This window comes from Triturus cristatus, chromosome 7 (genome assembly GCF_964204655.1).
Source record: "Triturus cristatus chromosome 7, aTriCri1.1, whole genome shotgun sequence".
Lineage (NCBI taxonomy): Eukaryota > Metazoa > Chordata > Amphibia > Caudata > Salamandridae > Triturus > Triturus cristatus.
Window position 1 is genome coordinate 1696800558 of NC_140590.1, and position 21029 is coordinate 1696821586.

The 21029-nt window shown below is 48.5% G+C and overlaps 1 protein-coding gene across 4 annotated transcripts in view; it reads right to left on the minus strand.

Moving 5' to 3' along the window:
* The window catches only part of LOC146812806 (alpha-2-macroglobulin-like protein 1), a 468691-nt gene that overhangs the window by 151009 nt on the left and 296653 nt on the right, over positions 1–21029 (minus strand). For all 4 annotated transcript variants that reach the window (XM_085619916.1, XM_085619915.1, XM_085619914.1 and 1 more), the window contains exons 23-24: positions 10793–10867; positions 9603–9779 (exon numbers count right to left, since the gene is read on the minus strand). In XM_085619916.1, the coding sequence (XP_085476042.1) occupies positions 9603–9779; positions 10793–10867 (252 nt within the window). The remainder of the gene's footprint in view (positions 1–9602; positions 9780–10792; positions 10868–21029) is intronic.

Here is a 21029-nt window from a genome sequence, read left to right on the forward strand (position 1 = left end):
CTTTTGGATGAAAATGGAAAAAATTAGGAAGATGTGTGGATGGGGAGTGTCGTCAGAGAATGTGAATGAACACCAGAAGAGTTACAGGAAGTGATTTGGTGAGAAGCAGTTGTGATAGTGGCGCTGAAACAATTTTCAGAGTGGAGGATCTTCTATCAATGTTACATAGCTGAAGTCAAGGGGATTGTGAAAAATCAAGTGTCACAAACAAAAAGTGTAGCAACTGTATTCAATTAGAGAGTAGTAGGGGTGTGGTTTGTACTTCATGGTGCATTTTGGAGCACACTGTCACAAATGTATTGCCAAAGCATGGCGTGGTAGTGTACAGTGAATTACAAACAGCACACGTTACATTGAAATGGCACAACATTTCCAAAGAAGTACAGTTTGACTGATAAAACGATATAGCATAAAACAATGATGTAAAGAAATTGATTTCAGCGAACATTTATCAATTTACCACCACCAAGTAAAGTGTCTTAATTTGTTTTAATCCTATTAAAATCTTTGATTCCACCACACTTTACAATTTAAAAGACATGTTTTATTTGTGCTTTCCTAATTGCTGATATATTCTGAATTATTTGTACCGTTCATTTACACATATTTAAGTTTTGTGTTAGAAAAAAAGATGACATCCTGCAACCTTTCCTTTCTCACTTCCTGTACCCCAGAAAGATTGAGCACACTCAAAATTCTCTTACCTTGTAGTCAAGGAAAGTAAACACCAATCCCCATGTTAAAAGAATATGAAGCAATTTGACTAAGGACATAGTCACAGCATATATGACATGATAAAGACAAAATATAAAGTTGTATTTATTGCTATTTCACCTTCTGAACTCCAGCGTATTTATTCTGGGGATGCTGCTGCAGCCCCTACTACCAATGGCCCTGGGTCATGAGTAACACTGCTAAAGGGGATTAGGGTGATATTTGAATTATGCGGAGAACTGTCAGTGGGATGCTGAAGAAAGTGAGGAAAAGGACCCCCCCGGTTCCCGAATTTCTGAATCTCCTGCAAAACAAATTGCTTACCTGAGAACTCGAACAAATGGTAGGGCTCCTGAACCTGAGGGTTCCGGGAGAAGTCCCAGATGGGCGAAGGATCATATTATTTGATGTATGGCGAGATTTTTTCTATCCACCGTTCTTTTTCTTTACTTTCTTTTAATGTAAATATTTCTGTTGGCCATTGCTTTCACTCATTTTACCATTTCTTTTATTCCTTACATGTACCTGTTACCGTTTTTCTGTGACACGTATTGTCAAATGCTTATGTTTTATTTTTGAACTGTTGTTAGTTTTTATTGTATGAGGAAGGGCACGTGGCTATTGAACGAGAAGGAAGAAGCTTCTGAGGTCAAAAGCCATTTTACATCAAGGCCCGGATGCCAATATTATGCATAGTACCTTTATTGCTCCCCAAACACAGCAGCAACAAGTACTAGAATTTAGAACACATATAACTTCTAGAACATTGAACATGCCTATATTCTCAGAACTGGCAGCCATTTTCCTCTTTTGTTGCTGCTCAGACACAGATAAGTCTCTTTTTTAGTCAGTTAACTTAATGAGAAGAATGAGTGTTTAAAAATTATTTAATAATGTTTAGCATTTAATGGAGATTGTTGTTTTAATTTAGGGAAGGTTTAAAGTGAGTTTTAAACAGGTTCACTATTTTCAGTAATTCATGTGTATTTATTTTCAGGTTAGAGGTATCAAATATGTTTGAGGTAATCCTTGTAGAATATAGTAATATGGTTGTCGTGTTAGAATGGTTTTTAAGAGGTTTGGAAAAGATTGAATAATATTAAAGTCAAAATGAATTGTTTATCGTTTGGATTTTGAAAGATTGTCGGGTGCGCATGGCGCGAGGATCGAGGCCAATTGACGCGAGCAGCTCAGTGGGTGACGAAGGTTGGTTCGAGGCTTGAGGCTGTAGAGCGCGAGCTGATTGATGTCATTTCTAACGCGTGAGGGTAAACGCGTTAGTTGAGGAGATTTTTGGCTAAGGGAGGACGCCGTACGAATGTAACGTACGGCGGCCATTTTGATAAATTGGGGAAAGCAGTATTGTTTTGCAGAAGATGAATGACGGCCATATTTTGGGATAACACGAAGTTTGACAGAAAGTGAGTCAGTTTCTGTCAAATTTCGGTTATCGGTTCACGAGGAGGTCGCGTTTTTTTGTAGAGGTGTCAAGTAAAAGAGGAGCATTTGGTGTTAAGGTTGTTTGGTTTCATAAATTAATGTTAGTAGTTATAAAAAGGAAAAGTATTAAATATTAAATATTAAGGAGGTTTTTTTGAAGAGTTTTAAGATAAGTTCAGTTGGCAGTGTAGGAGAACACTGGTAATGTGGATGGTACAGAGGGAGGTTTTGAGGAGAGAATTAAGAGCTACATGGACAAAATGTTCGGCGAAATGACAGCATCAATTGATAAAAAGATAGAATATAGTTTGGAGAAGTCTCTGCATAAGAGACAGAAATCTGGTGAAGATGAGAACTTCTGGACCACTGAAGAAATGGAAGTGGATGCAGGAGGATCTGGCCAGGGGAAGAAAAGAACTCAGAAAAGAAAGTATATTGATACTGTTAAGAAAGGGAAAGAACGTAAGGTTCAAAAGGAGCACGCTATAAAGGCGAAAGAGAGCGCAATAAAGGCGCATAAAGTGAAACACACAACGGTGGCATGTGATTCTAGCTCATCGAGTGGTGATGTTGAACTTACTTGTAGTTCAAGCATAGATGAGTCAGATGTAGAGGAGGTCCCTCTTTCGAGAAGAAAGGTGAGAGAGAGGGAGATTAACAAAGAGGAAAATGACATTGTAGATCCTCAAGGGGAGGAAATGTTCGACCCTCTTTTGATACAACATCCTCTTTCACCGCAATGGGCTCTGGTGGAGCACGTAGAGAAATACGTTAGATATTGGATTAGGAGGGAGATACCGAAGGATGTGAGGACTAGGATGAGGAGTGAGTGCCCTAGGCTGAGCTTGGAGAGTAAGGTTGCTTATACACCAAGCTGGACCAGAAGATGATGGTGTTTATAAACAAATCTGGGAAAGACCCCAGAAGAGGTCTTGATAAAGGATTGAAGGGGTGTCAGGATAGACTCTTGGATGTTTTGGGGCCCCTGACCAAAATATTTGACATGTGCGAGGTGGCGCACTCGAACAATACGGGTATTGATGTAGCTGAAATGCGCCAATGGGTCCAAAGGGCCATTTGCCTCCTGGGTAATTCTAATACTGTGCTATGCATAGAGAGAAGGAAGGGCATTCTTTTCAAAATAGATCCCAAATTGGCAGATTTTGCAAATAAGGAGCCAGGGGAACGTAGTGATGGACTACTGTTTGGAGACAATTTTGTAAAAGATATGTCTAGAAATGTGAGTACTTTTAGCTCACTTGAGAAAGCACAGAAACATATGAGGAGAGTTTTTGGCGTGGCCGGTCGAATGCTGGGTCGGTTCCCCAGCTGTGGGCAAGGTGTTTTTAGAGGAAACTTTGGAAGAGGATACAGACCCTATGGGACCGGATTTGGGTCAAATTTCAGCGGATCGAGATGGGAGCAGGGAAGTGTTTTCCCCCAAAGGCAACGAAGCAGGGCGAGAGGCAGGCGGTCGGAGAGGAAGACAAGAGGTGCCTCAGGTATGCTGTTTTCAAGACCCTTTTTCTATCCAAATAAAGTTGGGCGGCAGACTAGCCCATTTTGTTTCGAGATGGAAAGAGATTATGCAAGATACATGGGTTTTGGAGACAGTTACAGGTTACAGAATAGATTTCTTACAGAATCCAGTGCAAGAGAGACCTCCGAATATTCTGAGGTTCTCAAGGGAGATGGAGAACATGGTAACAAAAGAAATAGAGGCATTGGAGAAAAAAGAGGCAATAGAACCGGCCGGGACGAGTGAAAGGAGGTTTCATAAGCAATGATTTCTTGGTAGAAAAGAAGGAGAAAGGTGTGCGACCGGTGATCAATTTGAGAGAGTTGAACGATTGGGTTACTTACAATCATTTCAAGATGGAGGGCATCCATGTGTTGAGGGATCTTTTAAGGAAAGGAGATTGGTTAACAAGGTTGAATCTAAAGGATGCCTGCTTGACTATTCCGGTGTGCGAGGAGCAAAGAGATTATCTTCAGTTCAGGTGGAAAGGGAAATGTTGGAGGTTCAAGAGTCTCCCGTTTGGGTTGACTTCGGCTCCGTGGTGCTTTACCAAGGTAATGAGACCGGTGGCAGCTTGGTTGAGGTCAAGGGGGATTCGCTTGATTGTCTATCTGGACGATGTGTTGATCACGGCAGAAGAGAAGGAGTCAGCAAGGGATCAAACGGAGTTTGCAGTAAGGATGATGGAGGATTTAGGTTTTGTAGTGAAAAAAGAGAAATCATGTGTGGAGCCACAAAAGGAGATACAGTTTTTAGGTTTTCAGATACAGACGTTGGAATGTGTGTTGAAATTGCCTATGGTGAAGGTGACGAAAATCAGGAAGGAGGTGAAGAGAGTGATGAACGCAAAGTGGATAACCCTGAGACAGTTAGCTCGATTGCTGGGTCTGTTATCAGCATCAATTCAGGCGAGCTTTCCAGCTCCTCTTCATTACAGGGCGTTGCAGAGGCTGAAAGGTTATCATTTGAGGACAGGGGTGAAGTATTCTCAGAAGATTTTATTGATTCAGGAATCAAGGGAGGAGTTGAGTTGGTGGTTGATGAACCTGGAAGCATGGAATTGCAGGGCAATATTTGGAAGGGTACCAGAAATAGAAATAGAGTCGGATGCAAGTTTGCACGGTTGGGGAGCAAGGTGTGGCAAGGTGTCAACAGGAGGGCAGTGGTCAAAGGAGGAGAGAAAGATGCATATAAACTGTCTGGAACTACTAGCAGGCTCTTTTGCGGTAAAAAGTTTTCTCAGAGATCAGGTGAGATGTTGTGTTCTGTTGAAGATGGACAATTTGTCAGCAGTAAGGTATGTGAACAAGTTGGGGGGCCCGAGATCGAGAGGCTTGGCAGATTTAGCGAAGGAATTTTGGAAGTTTTGCTTAGAGAAGGAGATTGTGGTTCAGGCTCAGTGTATTCCGGGGCTGAGCAATGTAGAAGCGGATTGGTATTCAAGATATCTGAAGGACGTGAGCCATTGGAAGCTAAACAGAGAGGTTTTTATAAGGATACAGCAGAGATGGGGTCCGCTGCAGGTGGACTTGTTTGCCAACAGACTGAATTGTCAGCTGAAGGATTTTTACAGTTGGAGACCAGATCCAGAAGTGAAGGGGATAGATGCTTTTCTCCAGGATTGGAACATAGGAAGGAATGATGCTTTCCCACCTTTCTTGTTGATTCAGAGGGCATTGATGACGGTCAGGAGGGAGAAGGCGGAGTTGGTCATGATAACGCCTTTCTGGAGAGGTTTCCGGATATGATGAGTATGGTGATGGAGGATCCGGTGTTGTTGCCAAATGTGAAAGAGATAATAATGGATCCAGAGGGTTATGTTCACGATTTGGTCGTGTCAGGTCAATCAAGGTTGATGGCCTGGCTGATTTCAGGAGAGTATGGCAAGTGCATGGATTATCAGAGGAGGCTGAAAATCTTATTGCGGAGTCATGGTCAAAGAGAACAACCAAGGTTTATAGATCAGCTTGGAGAAGATGGTCTGGTTGGTGTTTTGAGAGGAATTTGGATTCCGTATCAGCACCTGTAGTGGAGGTGGTTAATTATTTATCGGAGTTGTTTAACCCCTTCGACGCGCATGACGGAGCGGTTCCGTCATGCACGTCGGTTGCGCTGTGCGCATGATGGAACCGTTCCGTCATGGCCCCGCCCGCGCACGGAATCTTCAGCGTGGCGTGGAAATCCGCGCCGCGCTGAAGAGGTTAAGAGTGGTTTGGCGTACAATTCTGTAAACATAAGCAGATCTGCAATTTCAGCAGGTCATGTTTTGGTGAGTAGCCTGCCAGTGGGGCAACATGTGTTAGTTAAAAGGCTGGTTAAGAGTGTTAGAGTGGCCTTGCCACCGAAGGCTAATTATGGTGTGCTTTGGGATATTTCAGTGGTTCTCAAAGAAGTGGATAGCTGGGGTGTTAATGCGTCTTTGGAGCTTAAGCTTTTGTCTTGGAAGTTGGCTATGCTTCTCTGTTTGGTTTCGTTTAGAAGAGTTTCTGATATTAGGGCGTTAGAGGTGGACTCAAGCTGTTATCAACCGGAAGGAGTGTACTTCGAGTTAAGAAGGAGGACAAAGACTATGTCTAGGACAATTTTTTATCCTCACTTGGAGGGGCATGATAATTTGTGTGTGGTTCGTTGTCTTAGAGAATATGAAAGAAGGACCGTTGGTTTAAGGCAAGGAGGTTGTTCTCAGCTTTTGATTTCTTATAGGAAGCCTTTTGGGGCCGTGTCAACACCAACGCTGGCAAGGTGGGTAAGGGAAGTGAGGATAAAGGCAGGTGTGGATGTGAGTGTTTTTGGGGCTCATTCTGTTAGAGGGGCGGTTGCAAGTAAAGCTTTTATGAAGGGTTTTAGACTAGGTGGGATAATGAAATCGGCGGATCGGTCTAATGAGTCAACGTTTAAGAGGTTTTATTTTAAACCAGTGGAGAATGTATTAAATAGGGTTTTGGATGAACTTTGAAAATGCATAATTTTGGCCTCCGGGCCTTGATGTAAAATGCAGATTTTCCACAGTTTTAATGGGTAGAAAACCTTGATTTTAATAAAGGCACGGAGGCTAATATTATCCCACCTCTGTTCCCAACCATTTTATTAATTTTCTATTTTTTATTATATAGGATAAAGAAGAAGAATCGATTGTCTGGGACAGTTTATGGAAGATTCTGCATCTTAAGGATATTAAGTGCTGGATATTTATTTTTTAAGAGAGACTTTGTTCGCAGCACCTAAAAGAGGAAGATGGCTGCCAGTTCTGGGAATATAGGCATGTTCAATGTTCTAGAAGTTATATGTGCTCTAAATTCTAGTACTTTTTGCTGCTGTGTTTGGGGAGCAATAAAGGTACTATGCATAATATTAGCCTCCGTGCCTTTATTAAAATCATGATTTTCTACCCATTAAAACTGTGGAAAATCTGCATTAATGTGGGAATTGAGATTGATGGAGGCCAATTAAAGGGAAATGACCTAGCTGCCTGGAGCTCGGCGCCACGCTTCCTGTGCCCATAAGTGGCGTATCCCTTTGGAATTCGAGAGGATTCTGGTGTTCTACTTGTGGAAGCGGAACTGACGTTCTGCCACGAGAACGCGCGGACGCTGCTGATGTCTATTGTCTGGCGCGGAGTTTGTAAGGATCAGCAAACTGTGTGAGAGCGCCTCCCAGTGGCTACAGAATGGTACTGAATGAGGACCTTAGATGCTATAAATGGGTCTAGAAGTGGTATCCCAACAGAAATTGGGTAGGCAGGCACGAGGCACCAGAGTTATATAGATGAAAAAGCGTCACCACCTCAAAACCATACACCTCTCCACACACAAATATCATGTTGATGTGTATATACTTATTCAAATGGTAGAATTGCGATTTGGAAATACTGACATGATAGCATAACAAACGTGAGTCAATTACAATATAACAATTAATTTGTTTTTAAAATGTCAGGGACGCCTGGACTGGTATGCCACCTGGTGGGCAGTTAACTTCTGATATTGATTGAGGCCCCGTGGAAAGAAGGCAGACTTGCTAATCCTGGAATAAGTTTATGTTCTGCACATTTGTGCAACACTCATGCCTGCTAACCAGGGTCAGACTGGGGCAAAACATAGGCCCGAGCACCAAAATAAAACAGGCTTCCATTAGTGAACCAGATAGCTCAAAGAGTCGCCCACATTTACAAATCAGGCCAGTTTTGAACTTGTAAAGACACTCAGGGCTCTAAGTGGGATGAAAAAACTGGGGAGGGGGTCTCTCAAAGGGGTGTGGCCAATGTAATTAAGGGCGTGGCTTAAAACACGTAAGGTAAAAATCTGCACTTCGCAAAGTGTGTCGCTAGACTTGTATTTGCTGTTTCAGTCATTGCATCTAGATATATGATACAAGTAACATTATACCTACAGCAAGTCAGGATATTGGCTTTGTCAATGGTTGTTAGTTGCATAAGATAAATAAGCACCAACTATGGTTTGGATATAATATTGATAAAGCTTCCACTTAAAGCCCAGGTGACACCACGACAATGTTGCTGCTCCTGAGTTTCAAACAGAGAAGGGAAATCCGGAGAGAAAATTACTCTTTGTAGGATTTCCCTTCCCCTACAATGCTCACCTGGCATGACGTCATGCCGTTACTTTTACAATAGTGAGATGTGAGCAGTGTGAGCACGCGCACATCGATTTTCCTGCTGTCACTGCAGTCCAGAAAAAAACGGACCGCCTGTGCCAGGGCACAAAACAGCGCCCGATAGAGACCCGTTTCGAGGCCCCCTTTAAAAAACTGCCAGTGCTGAGCACCGGTGAGACCCGGCCCACTTAAAGCCCTGGTATCTTTTAAGGTATGGGGGATTGCATACGTTTGTGTTTGCTGCAGTCAATGCTTGTGGTATTATCAGGGAGTTTAAGAGTAAAAAACGGACCACCTGGCAATGAAATAGCCCCAGAAGCTGCTAAAAAACAGCCCACACACTAATATGTCAGATCAGACCATCGGGCACTGCCTGAGTGCCCTGTCCAACCCTGCTGCTAACAGGGCAAATTATAGCTTATGCTGGTCTCTCTCTCTCTATCTTTCTCTCCTTCATACACACACACACACACACACACACACGCATATATGCACGCATGCCCAAATGAATACTTGCGCTCCCCTTCAGTGGCGCTGGAACTAGGGGTGTGGGAGGTACTGCAGCACCAGGGTTGGATTGTGATCAAAGATAGGCCTGGGCACCCTAAAAAAGGGGCCAACAATTGCGGATTGCGCCTTTTCACAAAACACTGCTTCAGTGTTTTAAGAATTATGAAGAGGGATGGGGGCGGATTATCTACAGAGGCATGTTTTCTTAACTTCACTGAGATAAAAAAATGCGAAAGTTGCCAGGACTCGTTGTGCACGGATTAGTTCACACTGGTGAACCACACCTGAATATAGGTGAGGCCACTTCTACTCAAGCCCCCTACAGAATCTGCAGACATTAATGGGCTGGCCCAGCGAGAGACTGGGAATGACACCTCTGCCCCCTTAGTAAAAGGGAACTAATAGAGGTCCATCTGCCTCCGGAAAGGCTGCTCAGGTCCCCACTGGGCCGCTGGCGACATCAGCACAGACACAGTCTAAATCAGCCATCAGGGTGGCCAAAAAAGCAGCCCACAGTTGCAACTCAGATACAGTCCCATTGCCCAAGTGCCCGCCTTACCAATCCGACCCTGTGCAGCACCCCATAAAACCTGAAAGATTTTAGATGGAGAATCACAATATGGCGGCCCTTCAAAGCGTTTTCTCATGGCAGCTTTAAAAAACACACCATCAAATTTCCCCCATACTTTAGTGATGTTACGTTACTGAACAGCACACCCTCTCTTGGCCACCCGTCTCTGAGTCTGGTGGAGAAGAGAAGTCAGTCAGCGGCCATGGACTCGGAAGGCCTCAGGCCAGGGCTCACCTGTCTGCAGGTCAGTGTATGTCCTCATCCAGATGTGGTCTGTTAGTTGTCTCGTGTTCTGCAGGTACTGGAGCATGTAGACAAGGGAGGCAAATGTCATCATGTTCTGCTCCCCGCATCTGGCGGGTGTGTGGATAAGATTGTCGAGGTTCTGCAGTGCTGATGCGATTGGATCACCTGGAAATGTGGAATCCCGTTAGAAACAACATGAAACAAGCATTGGGAAAAGCCAATAGGGATTGCCATCTCTGGTGTGATGGGTATGTTTTTTAATGGACGCATACTCCACAAAATAAAATGAAATAAAATGCAGCCACCTGAACGTGGTTGCCTCATGTTTCCTTTTTTTAAATTGAAAAACATTCATTGAGGTGTCTGTTTTACCAGTGACTTTATTTATTAAAATAACAAGTCATGCATTTTACAATGTCACTTAAATACTTTATTATAACAGCTTTTAAAAGGTGACAAAAATAAATTACTATCTAACCGGACACCTAAAACTCTGACAAAAAAAATAGCTAGCATTTAAAGTTATTATTTGAAAAAATAAATAAAGCACACTTTGAACCAGCCTTGTAAATTAATTATTTTTTAGGAAGATGTGCATGATGTGCACAGACTTTGCGCAGTCTCTCAAAATGAAGGGAGCCAATGGGTAACGAGGGCTGATCCCTTGCTCTATGGAGTGTGCAGGAAGTGGCTGGAAGCAGCATGTGAAGGACAATGTAACAGACAAGTGGATGAAGCCCAGGTCCCAACATGCCCCTCTCTGTGTGTACATGACTCAGGACAAGGACTGTTCTCAGTACTGATGAACAGGAAAGGGTTTATCCTCTATGTCCAATCAATTACTGTCCTCTCAGCAGCCGCGGCCCGTGGAGGGAGTTCCGTGGGGCGGTAAGGCGGGGCGGGGGAGGGGAAGGTGGGAATTTCGTAGCGCGCAATTTGTTTACTTACCTGCAATTATCCATATTCCGGTTTTTAGAACCCCCCACCCTGCCCCTCCCCCGCCCCTCCTTACCGCCCCACGGAACTCCCTCCACAGGCCGCGGCTGCCTCTCAGTAAGGGAGTTAGTTCTGTGTTTTGGTAATGCGTGCACTCATTTAGAGAAAGTCCCTTGAAGGTGTGAGCAGTTGGGGACAAGTCGTAGTACCCAACTACTTTCTGTGTTAACAGACCCTCTTACCAGAAAAATAGATGTGCGCCCTTTCAGATCCTGCAACGAATGCCCCCGGAAGGAATAGTGAAACCTCCTCCGAAGCTGCAGGGAACAAGAAAAGAAACTTGTCAAACATCATGATCCAAGAAAGGCTACATTTGTGGGTTATGAAACCAATGTCTTCACCTGCCATGTTGCTCCTGTTTTGGGCCACAAGGGTTCCTAATGGCATTGTAATCTGCATTAAACAGCTGTAGGGGCAGTCCAGCTGCTTCGTTAGTGATAGAGGTCAGTTAACCAACCTAGTACCACTACTCATGGGATAATGAGTGTGTGTGGAAAGGTCTTGAACAGAGGGGTAAGAAAAATTTACTTTTTAGTTACTACGGTGGTTGAGATTTGGTATCTTTCATAGATTCACATGCTTGAATTATTCCCGGTGAGACGGGGAGTCTATGTTAGTCATGTTTTTTTTTTTTTTGTTTTTTTTTTTAGTTTTCCAAAAACCTTTATTTGTCATCAAAGTGTACACTGCTATTCAGCCAACAACCCGGAGGCAGGCAGCTAATGCTCGTGGCGTCACGCCATCAGCGCGAATCAATGACATACACTGTCAAATTATGTTCATGGAGCAGTACTTTAGTTAAAACAACTAAAACAAACAACAACCTTGCCATGTAGTATCAGGAGCGTGGTGGACTCAGCTCACCAGTCGGCGTCAGACAGGAAAAGGAAGTGTTTCAATCGTCGGCTTAACAAATACTTAACTGGGGACCACACAGCATGCAACACGGTCCAGAAGCCCACAAGACCCTCATACATCGCATCTGCACCCAGATAGAGCTGCACTGTAAGGAAACACTCATCGCCACCAAGGCTATGCGAACGACACAGACATCGTCTCCGCGGCCAGGGAGGAGCGAGGCACGGCGCCCACACATCGCAATCTCCCCTGCATCAGTCACTCAGGCCACCCGCCTCTGAGTCCTTGTGCTGGCGTTCACGGGCCCAACTCAAGAATGGATCCCAAATGTCTCTGGGCCGGGATGCAGCCGGCATCAACTCCCAGAATGTAGCGAGCTGCGTACAACCATATGTTACATCCGCCAACCAACCCTTCACCGTGGGCACCCCCCGCCGTCCCCAATGGATGGCCACCCGCCTCTTGGCGAACAATAAAAGCAAAGCATGCAACTTTCGCGACTGTGGCGGGGTGTCCCTGACATAACCAAGCAGCCCAATTAAGGGGGAGGGCACCTCATCCCGCCCCACAATCTGGTTTACCAATAGGAAAATCTGAGACCAATAGCTGTCTAGTTTGGGGCAGGACCACGCGATATGCAGAAAGGAAGCAGCGGCAGAGCCGCACCTCCAACAGTCATCCGTCTCACGAAGACCCATCCTTTTCAGGCTGATGGGTGTCCGGTAGAAGCGATGTAGATATTTAAAATGTATGAGGCGCAGATTATAATTCGGCGACAACTCGGTTAGCTGCCCGCAACAGAACTCCCACTGCACCGTTGACACCTCCGGCTGGAGCTCACTGTTCCAATGTTGCAGCACGTTCGGCGCCTCAGCCAGGGTCACATCCTGCATATGGCGATATATACGAGTGACCAGTTTGCGGGGGGACGGGGAGCCCACCACCGCCTACAAAGCCGGGAAGACAGGCGGCTCGGCAGGGAACTCCACCGACAGTGCCCGACACGCCGCACGGAGTTTGTGGTACTGGAATAGCTCGGAGAAGGGCACCACCTCCCCGTCCCCCGGTGCCGGGGGAGGCATGAACTTGCCATCAGGGAATAGGTCAGCAAGCGTACGAAGATGCAGTCTCTCGGCAAGGCGTCCTGCTATCCCATCAGCAGCACAGGGCAGCAGCGGGTTACGCAGCAGCGGGAGCGAGGGGGCATAGAGCAGCGGAACCTGTGCTCTCCTACGCAGCTCCTCCCACACCCATCGCAATAGTTCCGCCGTATCCACGTCCACCCCCGGGCGGCGAGCCCTGGCGCAGATCGCGACCCCCAGCGGAAGGGGCGCCACCGCATCCCGCTCCACCGCCACATGGGGCTGGAAGGGAGTGGAGTGGGACCAGAAATGCAGGAACTGTGCCTGAGCACAGAGAGCATACAGTTTCATGTCAGGAGCCCCCAACCCTCCCCTTCGCAGGGGCAGTGTCAGCGTCTCCCATGCTACCCTGGCCTGCCCTCCAGCCCATACCAGCTCCACCAGAGAGGACCGTAAAGTGGCAAAGAAATGCGCCGTAAGTGGCACAGGTATATTAGCAAATAGATAAAGGAATTTAGGGCACTATCATTTTTGCTAGCGCAATCCGCCCAGTCAACGACAGGGGCAAAGAGGCCCACAGTTTCACCTTTTCCCTGAGCCACATCACCGCCCTACCGAAGTTGAGGTTCCAAATTTCCTGGGTGTTCCGGCTGATCCAAATCCCCAAATATTTGACCGCCTCCGCCTCCCAACGCAGCGGGTACTCAGAGGTCACCTCCGTGGTGCTGTCCGTGAGGGGAAATAGCACCGACTTGGACCAATTGATGGAAATGCCAGCAAGGCCCTGAAAGCGGACGAATTCCCGCAAAATGGGATCGAGGTTGTCTGCGGGATTGATGAGATAAAGGGTCACATCGTCCGCATACAGCGAGATCAAGAGGCTTCTGGAGCTAAAACCTATGCCTCTCGCCGTATGGTGTTGGCGGATCCTGGCTGCCAGCGGCTCCATAGCTATGGCAAATAGCAGCGGGGAGAGAGGGTACCCCTGCCTAGTCCCCCGCGACACACCGAAAGGGTCAGACACCAGGCCGTTCACCCGCACTCTGGCGGTGGGCATGGTGTACAACAATTGAATCTTCCGAAGTAGCAGCGCACTGAACCCCATCCTCTCCAGTATGCGGAATAAGTAGGGCCATTCAAGGGTGTCAAAGGCCTTCGTGGCGTCCAAGAACACCACCGCGGCCTTTACCTCGGGATACAAATAATGCAAGGCAGCAAAAATCGTGCGCAAGTTGTGGGAGGTCGCTCTACCCGGAATAAATCCCGATTGATCCGGCAGGGCAATCATCGGCAGCATTGGCTGCACCCGGTTCGCGAGTAGCTTGGCCAGGATCTTAACATCTACATTAATCAGAGAGAGAGGCCGGTATGAATGTAGGTCGTCTGCGGGCTTATCCGGTTTCAGCAAGGTGATGATCAGCGCTTCGCGCATGGTAGCCGGCAAGATTCCAGTACCTAATGCTTCCTCGTACACCGCCAGCAGCCGGGGCGCCAGCTCATCCGCATACGCCTTATAGAAAGCTGTCGTAAAGCCATCCGGTCCCAGTGCCTTATCGGGCGGTAAGCTCCGGATTACCTGTGCCACATCCCCAGCGTCGATCGGGAGGTCCATATACTCTCTGTGTTTATTATTAAACCACGCCAGGGCAATGGAATCCAGGAAGGACTCGAGCCCCTCCGGACTCGCACGTTGGGTGGAAGTATATAGTCTGGAGTAGAACTCCGAGAACGCTCCTACAATCTCCCCCTTGGTGTGAAGTAGTTCGCCCTCAGTCGTGCGCAGCTCATGAATATATGATGCGGGTCGCGTCGGCCTGGTCATGCCAGCCAATACCTTACCCGGTCTCCCGCCTTCGCCATATCGGCGAGCTTCCGCGTATTTCCCCAGGAATTTAACTTCACGCATCGCCTCCCCGTCGTACTCCAGCAATTTAGCTTTCAGCAGCCCGGCTACCTCCGGGTCCTCCCCCATAAAGAAAGTGCACTCGAGCGTTTTGATGTCAGCTTCCAGCGCGGCCAGGGTGCCCCGTATGGACTTTAGCACGCCCGCCTGGCGAGCAATGCACTGGCCTCTAATGAGGACCTTAAAGGCCTCCCACAGGGTCGCCACCGTAGTTACCGACCCCGCATTCTGCTCAAAATATTCGGTAACATCTGTACGTATTTCTTCCCTGAAGGCCTCATCTAGCAATGCGTGGGGCGGGAGTCGCCACGCAAACGCCGGGCGTGAATCGCCCGGGAGCAGCAGCTTCAACATGCATGGCGCGTGATCAGAGAGTGAACGGGGCATGTGTTCTACCAGCGACGTCCACAACGCTACGTCCCGGGACACCAACCAGAAGTCAAGGCATGACCACGCTCCCCCATGAGCCGATATACAGGTGCCCTCTCGCAAACCGCCATGCCGACCACGCCACACATCCACCAATGCACCATCCAACATAATCTCACGCAGCACGGAGCTCGCCATCGGATGCAGTGTGCGCGCAGCCCCCTGCCTATCCTCTCTGTCGTCCATCACTGCATTAAAGTCACCTCCCCAAATAATTGTATCACAGCCAGTGTTCAGCACCTGCCCCCAGAGCTTGTGGAAGAACCCAGGGGAGTCAACGTTAGGACCATATACTGCTACAAATACCACCGACACTCCACATACAGCACCCTGAACTATAACATATCGTCCCTCCGGGTCACACAGGACTGAGCCCTCCCGCCAATCCAATCCACGGCGGATCAATATTGCCACCCCTCGGGCATAATTGGAGTAAATAGCGGAGTAAATATTGCCCCATCTGGTGTGACGCAGCCTAGGGGCAGGGGAAATATTCAAATGGGTTTCCTGCAGCAGGCATACATCCACACAGTGCCGCACCAAATATGCATGTACCAACCTGGCCTTTCTGTGGTCATTGAGCCCCCGGACATTCCAGGTGATGCAGTTCAAAGTTTTCACAGATCTAGACCCTCCCATGCCCCGTCAAATGGAGTGTGAATGGATAAACCGACGAAAGCTAACCTGGACAGTCCTGACACCATAGCGAGCGCGTAAACTCAAAACTGGCAGTAAACATGGAAACAACAACCCCAGCCAACCTCCCCCCACCCACTCCAACCCCCCAACCAGGTCGTGTAAGAACCCTCCCCACCCCACCCCCCCAGAACCTTGAAACGGACACGGGAACATTCCCAGCGGGGTGTGGCTGAGTCGGCTACTCCCCCGTAAAGAACAGGGTGGCCGGAAGATCTGCAGGGGATGCGAGCCGCCCAAACCTGAATGCAGGAGGTCTACTAGCGTAGGCAGCGAGCTAACCCAGAGGCTCGGGCTCCCCACTCATTCACCCCAGTAGCACAAGCCTACCCCAGACAAGCATGAGCCCCCTCCATAAACAGACCCGCATGTGGCCCCATAACTACTCAATGTCACTGAGTCCGCCAGGTCCCTTCTCAGCAGCCCCTGCGAGTCGCTGTCCTGTTTTACGACCCACATGTTTAGCGAACTTCAGAGCGTCCTTAACATCCGTGAAGGTGTGGGCGGACCCCTCAAAGTTCAAACTTGGCGGGGTAGAGTAGCGAATAGGGAACCTGCGCCTGCAGAAGCAGCCGCTTGACCGGCATGAATTCCCGGCGGGCGGCCTGGACAGCCGAGGTAAAGTCAGGGTAGAATGATAGTGTATTTCCCTTGTGCGTGATGGTTCCTTTCTCTCTGGCCAGTCTAAGGATTGCGTCCCTGTCTTGATAGTTCAGGAGCCTAGCAATTATGGGCTGGGGGGGTGCGCCGACAGGGGGCCTCTGACCCAGCGATCTGTGTGCCCTCTCCACCGCGAATACCGCCGACAGGCCAGGGTCAAACAGTTCATGGAGAAGGTCGGTGATATAGGTTTCCATTTTGGAGATGGCGGTGGTCTCCGGCACCCCGGTAATGCGTAGGTTGTTACGCCGAGAGCGCGCCTCAAAATCCTCGTTCTTGGCACGAATGACGCCCAGCAATTTGTCCATGTGAAGGAGCTGTTCTTTCGTTTCCACTTGAAAGTCATGAAACTCCGATTGACGAGCCTCGAGCGTGTCTAGCCGCGTCTCATGCGCCGACACCTGCGTTTTCACGGAGTCCAACTGGCTCGTTAGCGTGTCCAACTTAGTGTCGATATTGCGAAGGCTGGAGCGCATCTCGAGCATCAACGTGCGCAGATCTTCACCTTGATCGCCTGGGAGAGAGTCCCGCCGCTCATCCCCCTGGGGGTCCGGCTCCGCCTCGACATTCCGGGCCGATCGCTTGTGGTCAAATGTAAGCTTCTGCTGCCTCGAGTCGTGCTTTCCCATGGCAGCGGGGGCACAACCAGCCAACCTCCTCAGGTATCAGCCGCCCCCAGAGAACAGGCCTCCCCTGCGTCGACCACCTGCAAGCCGTGCCACTGCGAGAGACGGGCGACCATACAACAGCCCTACCCCCACTCTGCAGCAACAGGTTCTCCAGCCGCGGCCTGCACAGCTCCCGCTGCTCCGGTTCCAGGCTGTTTCGGGGCCCCAGCCCAATGCAGGTCCATCACAGCCAGGAAAAATCGGGTGGCTGCCCTCCACATCCACTCGGGGCACCAGGGAGGGGGGGGAGGGCGGGGGAGAGGGGCCAACTCAAATCGCACCACCAGCGGCTGCCCGCCACCAGCGCAGCCCACAGCAGCAGCCTCCCGCCGTCCGCTGATCCGACGCCTCCAGGCTCCCCCACCCACCCCCGCCCTGGCCTCACCAGCTCCTCTGAGGCTGACTCGTCAGCGTAGCCTCTCGCAGCTTCTTGTCTCCCTCGGAAGGTCGGCTGTGTCCGCTCGCCTTCACGTTGCTGCTCCAGAGCCCCGCCACAGCACCGCACAGCTCAATGGGCCGCACCGCAAGATCTACAGGACCCGGGCAGCATCAAGGCGGCAACAGGCTCCCCGCAGATCACAGTGGGGTCTCACAGTCGCATCGCACCAGCCCCGGCATACAGGAATCCCAGCGTGCTCCACTCGCCACTCCTGGCAGCACCACGATCCCCAACCACCTCTCAGGTCTCGCGCTCGCCTCTACCTCCTCCGGCACATGCTCCGGTCCGGCTCCGACCTCCCAGCACACGCAGTGCCCATTCGTAGACTCCGGCCAGTCAGAGGCTCCGCCGCGGTCCAACCGCCACTAAGTCGGCCTTCTGCGCGTCGGCCGCCCCAGTCTCTAGTTTCAGCGCACCCCGGGTTTGCTTCCTGGACGTGCCTCGCGTCTGGTCGCCCGCCAGGTCCACGGATCTCCGCCTCCGCTAAATCTGCCTCCGGCGGTCTCAGCTCGCTGCCGCCGATTCACCAACGTCCTCAGTCCCGTGGCATCCGGTCTGGGCAGCGCACTCTCTCCCTGGAGTGCAGGATTACAGCAGGATTTCTTTCCGGCCGGCGGAGCTCGCTCACCGAGCGGCCATTTCGCTGCACGGCTAGCCACGCCCCCAATGTTAGTCATGTTTAATAGCAGTGACTGTTAGGTTTTCAGGTTTGGTGTCCCGTAGAGTCTTACGACAATGCACCCCGTTCCCTAGAACATTGTTCTGCCAATACACAGGCAAACACAATCAGCAGAATAAAATACTGTAGGAAATAGGGGAATGGAAATGGGAGAGCAAAAAGCCATTCAGGACTTCTTTTTCTGCATCATCACAGAAGGTACACTATGAAATCGGGTCTTTCAGAAAGGGAATATCCCAGTCTGGCATTCTCGAATAGTTAATGCAAAATCTGATACAAATGAAGCATAAAAAGGTTTAAGTTCCCTTAAAAAGCATACAAACGTAAGTATTGGTCTGAATTAACAGTGGTGTTTGCTTTCTGGCTTCAGGGTGGCAGGTGCTGGAAACATAAGCCATAGACTTGAGATGGAAGCTGGTGGAGCGAATTGTTAATGCTGCTCAAGGTAACCATAGTGGAAGCAAAGTTAAAGGACATGGCAAAGACAAAACAGTATGTGGAGACAAGGTAAAAAACAGTACAAAAAGAGTGAATCAACCTGCACAATGGCAGAACATTGCAGAAGGTTGCCAGTACAATTGCAAATAGATCTTATGTTCTAAATAGCACTGCTGGTGAAAATGCTCAGGAGGACCCACCCATGGACGCGGGGGCGTAACACAGGCCCCTGCATCCCCTGCGGTGCGGGGGGGGCCTCAGCTCCAGGGGACCCCCTCAGAACAGAACTACTGTTTGAGGCCTCCAGATAAAATGCGGAGTGGGGTCCCCTCTGTGTACATTGCAGGGGGGCCCCTTAAACTTTTGTTACGCCACTGACGTCCATCCTGGCGATCATTCTCAGCAACCCAGCTGCCATTGGCTGGTCCACCAGAAGCTTGCAGGAATATACTTCACAATTCCTGTCTGCCACATTCCAGGAACAAACCAAAATCTCATGCCCCATGGCTTCTACCTGACAACAGCCTGCTGGCATTGTGGCACTGGTCCTACATATCTGTTTATTTTCCATTTCACCAGAAATCCTGTGCATTGTGCCTTCCATGTGCCTCCTGCAAATCCAATCCAAACTCAAGGTTATGCCCTGGCAGCCAGCAAGGCAGCCTATGGTTATGTTTAGAGAAGTTAAAACCCAGTCCAGGTCATAGTAGGTGAGGTTGGTGCTGGATGAAGTTGTCAGCAATGTGTAGTGGGCTTCTGCTTTATTTCTGATGCCTGTATTATCCCAGAAGCCTGAGTGCCAAGGGAAAGGAGACCCTTACCAGTGCACCTTGTCTCCCACTACCTGTCAGCTGTGCACACACTGGTAAAAGTATCGACTTGAGGGAGGCGTCATAGGAGGTCTAACTGTAGACATTGTGGAGGAGGAGGCAGGCTCTTAGTTCCTCGGGTCTCGCTCTTGCTGGCCCTAGCATCTTCCACGACGAACCATGAGTTTGAACTCTTCCGTGTCTTAAGTCCTCTCATTATTATCAATTACATTTTCACTCCCCATACCTCTACCATCAGTCCTGTCCTGTTTCCCTTCCTCCCACTTTCACAAAAATGCCCCTGCTCCCTGCCTCCCTACCTGGCAGCCAGATGCCTGACACTGACTACTGTAAATTCGCTCTTGCTCTCTCCACTGTGATGTTGGGGAACACTGCTCTACCACAAAACTCCTTTCCTATTCCTTTCTATTTACCCTGTTCTCTTCATTGCACTCCTCTCTCCTGATCTCAGTTTTCTTTTGCTTCTCTCCGCCTGCACATCTTTTGGCAGAGTACAACATGATACAAATAGGTAACATGGTATTCTTCAGCACTGGATCTTTCATAGATTCACATACTTGAATTATTCTTCAGCAGACTGGAAATTCTGAGAATTCATGTTTAATATCAGTGACAATTATTTTAACAGTGTGACTCAAACCCTGCCAAATGAGGTGGTGACCTTTTAAACTCTCCTGCCACCACCACCTCCACAGAGACTTCTATAGCTTCACACATTTTCATCCAAGGAACAGTCAATAGCAAGAACCTAATTTATTATGAGGAGATGGGAGGGTAGCAAGTGAATCTACAACAGATGCCAAAGCTGGAGAGCAATCGTTACAGAAAAGTACCTAATTCTTCTATAGCATGAGATCTTTCATAGCTTCACATGTTGAATGTTTGTTGTAAACAGTAGAAGGTGGGACCGTGTCTGAAATGATTCCGTAGCACTGCCTTCCCTTCTCCCATCGCCGTTTACAGACTAGGGTACCAGTGCTTGGGAATGGTGCACGTTGTTGGTTAGGTAGTGTCATTGCAAATGTTCATCTGGGATACAACTGCAAAAGAAGCATCTTTTACTGCCCTAGCTTAAGTGGAATGAGCTCTCACCTTTTCCCTCAGAGAGCTTCCAGCTTTTGGGTGACATTAAATAACTGCTGCCAAGCCTGGCTTGTACAGTACTTAATGATGACATTGGTCAGCAAATGAACCACACAGCTGGTCAGATTCACCAAACGTTTTTGCAAATCACAATTGAGGTATATTTTCCTAATCAAAGTGTGGAATGTTTTTTCTGGCCCTATAGATTGGTTAGAAAAAAAACAGCAGGTAGTATCACTGGCTGATTAAGGTGGAAAGATATTGACACTTTCGGAATTAAATGAGGGTTTGTTGACAATATGACAATGTCCTTGCAAGACTTCAAATATTGTTCCCATATCATGAAAGGGTGCATGCTCACCTCTCCTTGTGGGTGGCTTAGCAAAGAACATTACTACCTTCCACAAAACATGCTGAGTGGATGAATGGAGCTGATTAAAACACGTTTCTCCGTAATGATCCCAAATAATATATTCAGATCTCAATCCAGAGCAGGTTGAGCCACCAGGGTGTAGGCGGGAGAGACTGCATAGGTGCTCCTATTAATCATCTAATAGAAAGGTTGTGTTTAGTTGCGCGTGCAGGATCCATTATTGCTGCCAAGGGACCCCAAACTGAGGAGTACTGAAGCTCCTGCATGGCAAGACGTAAGAG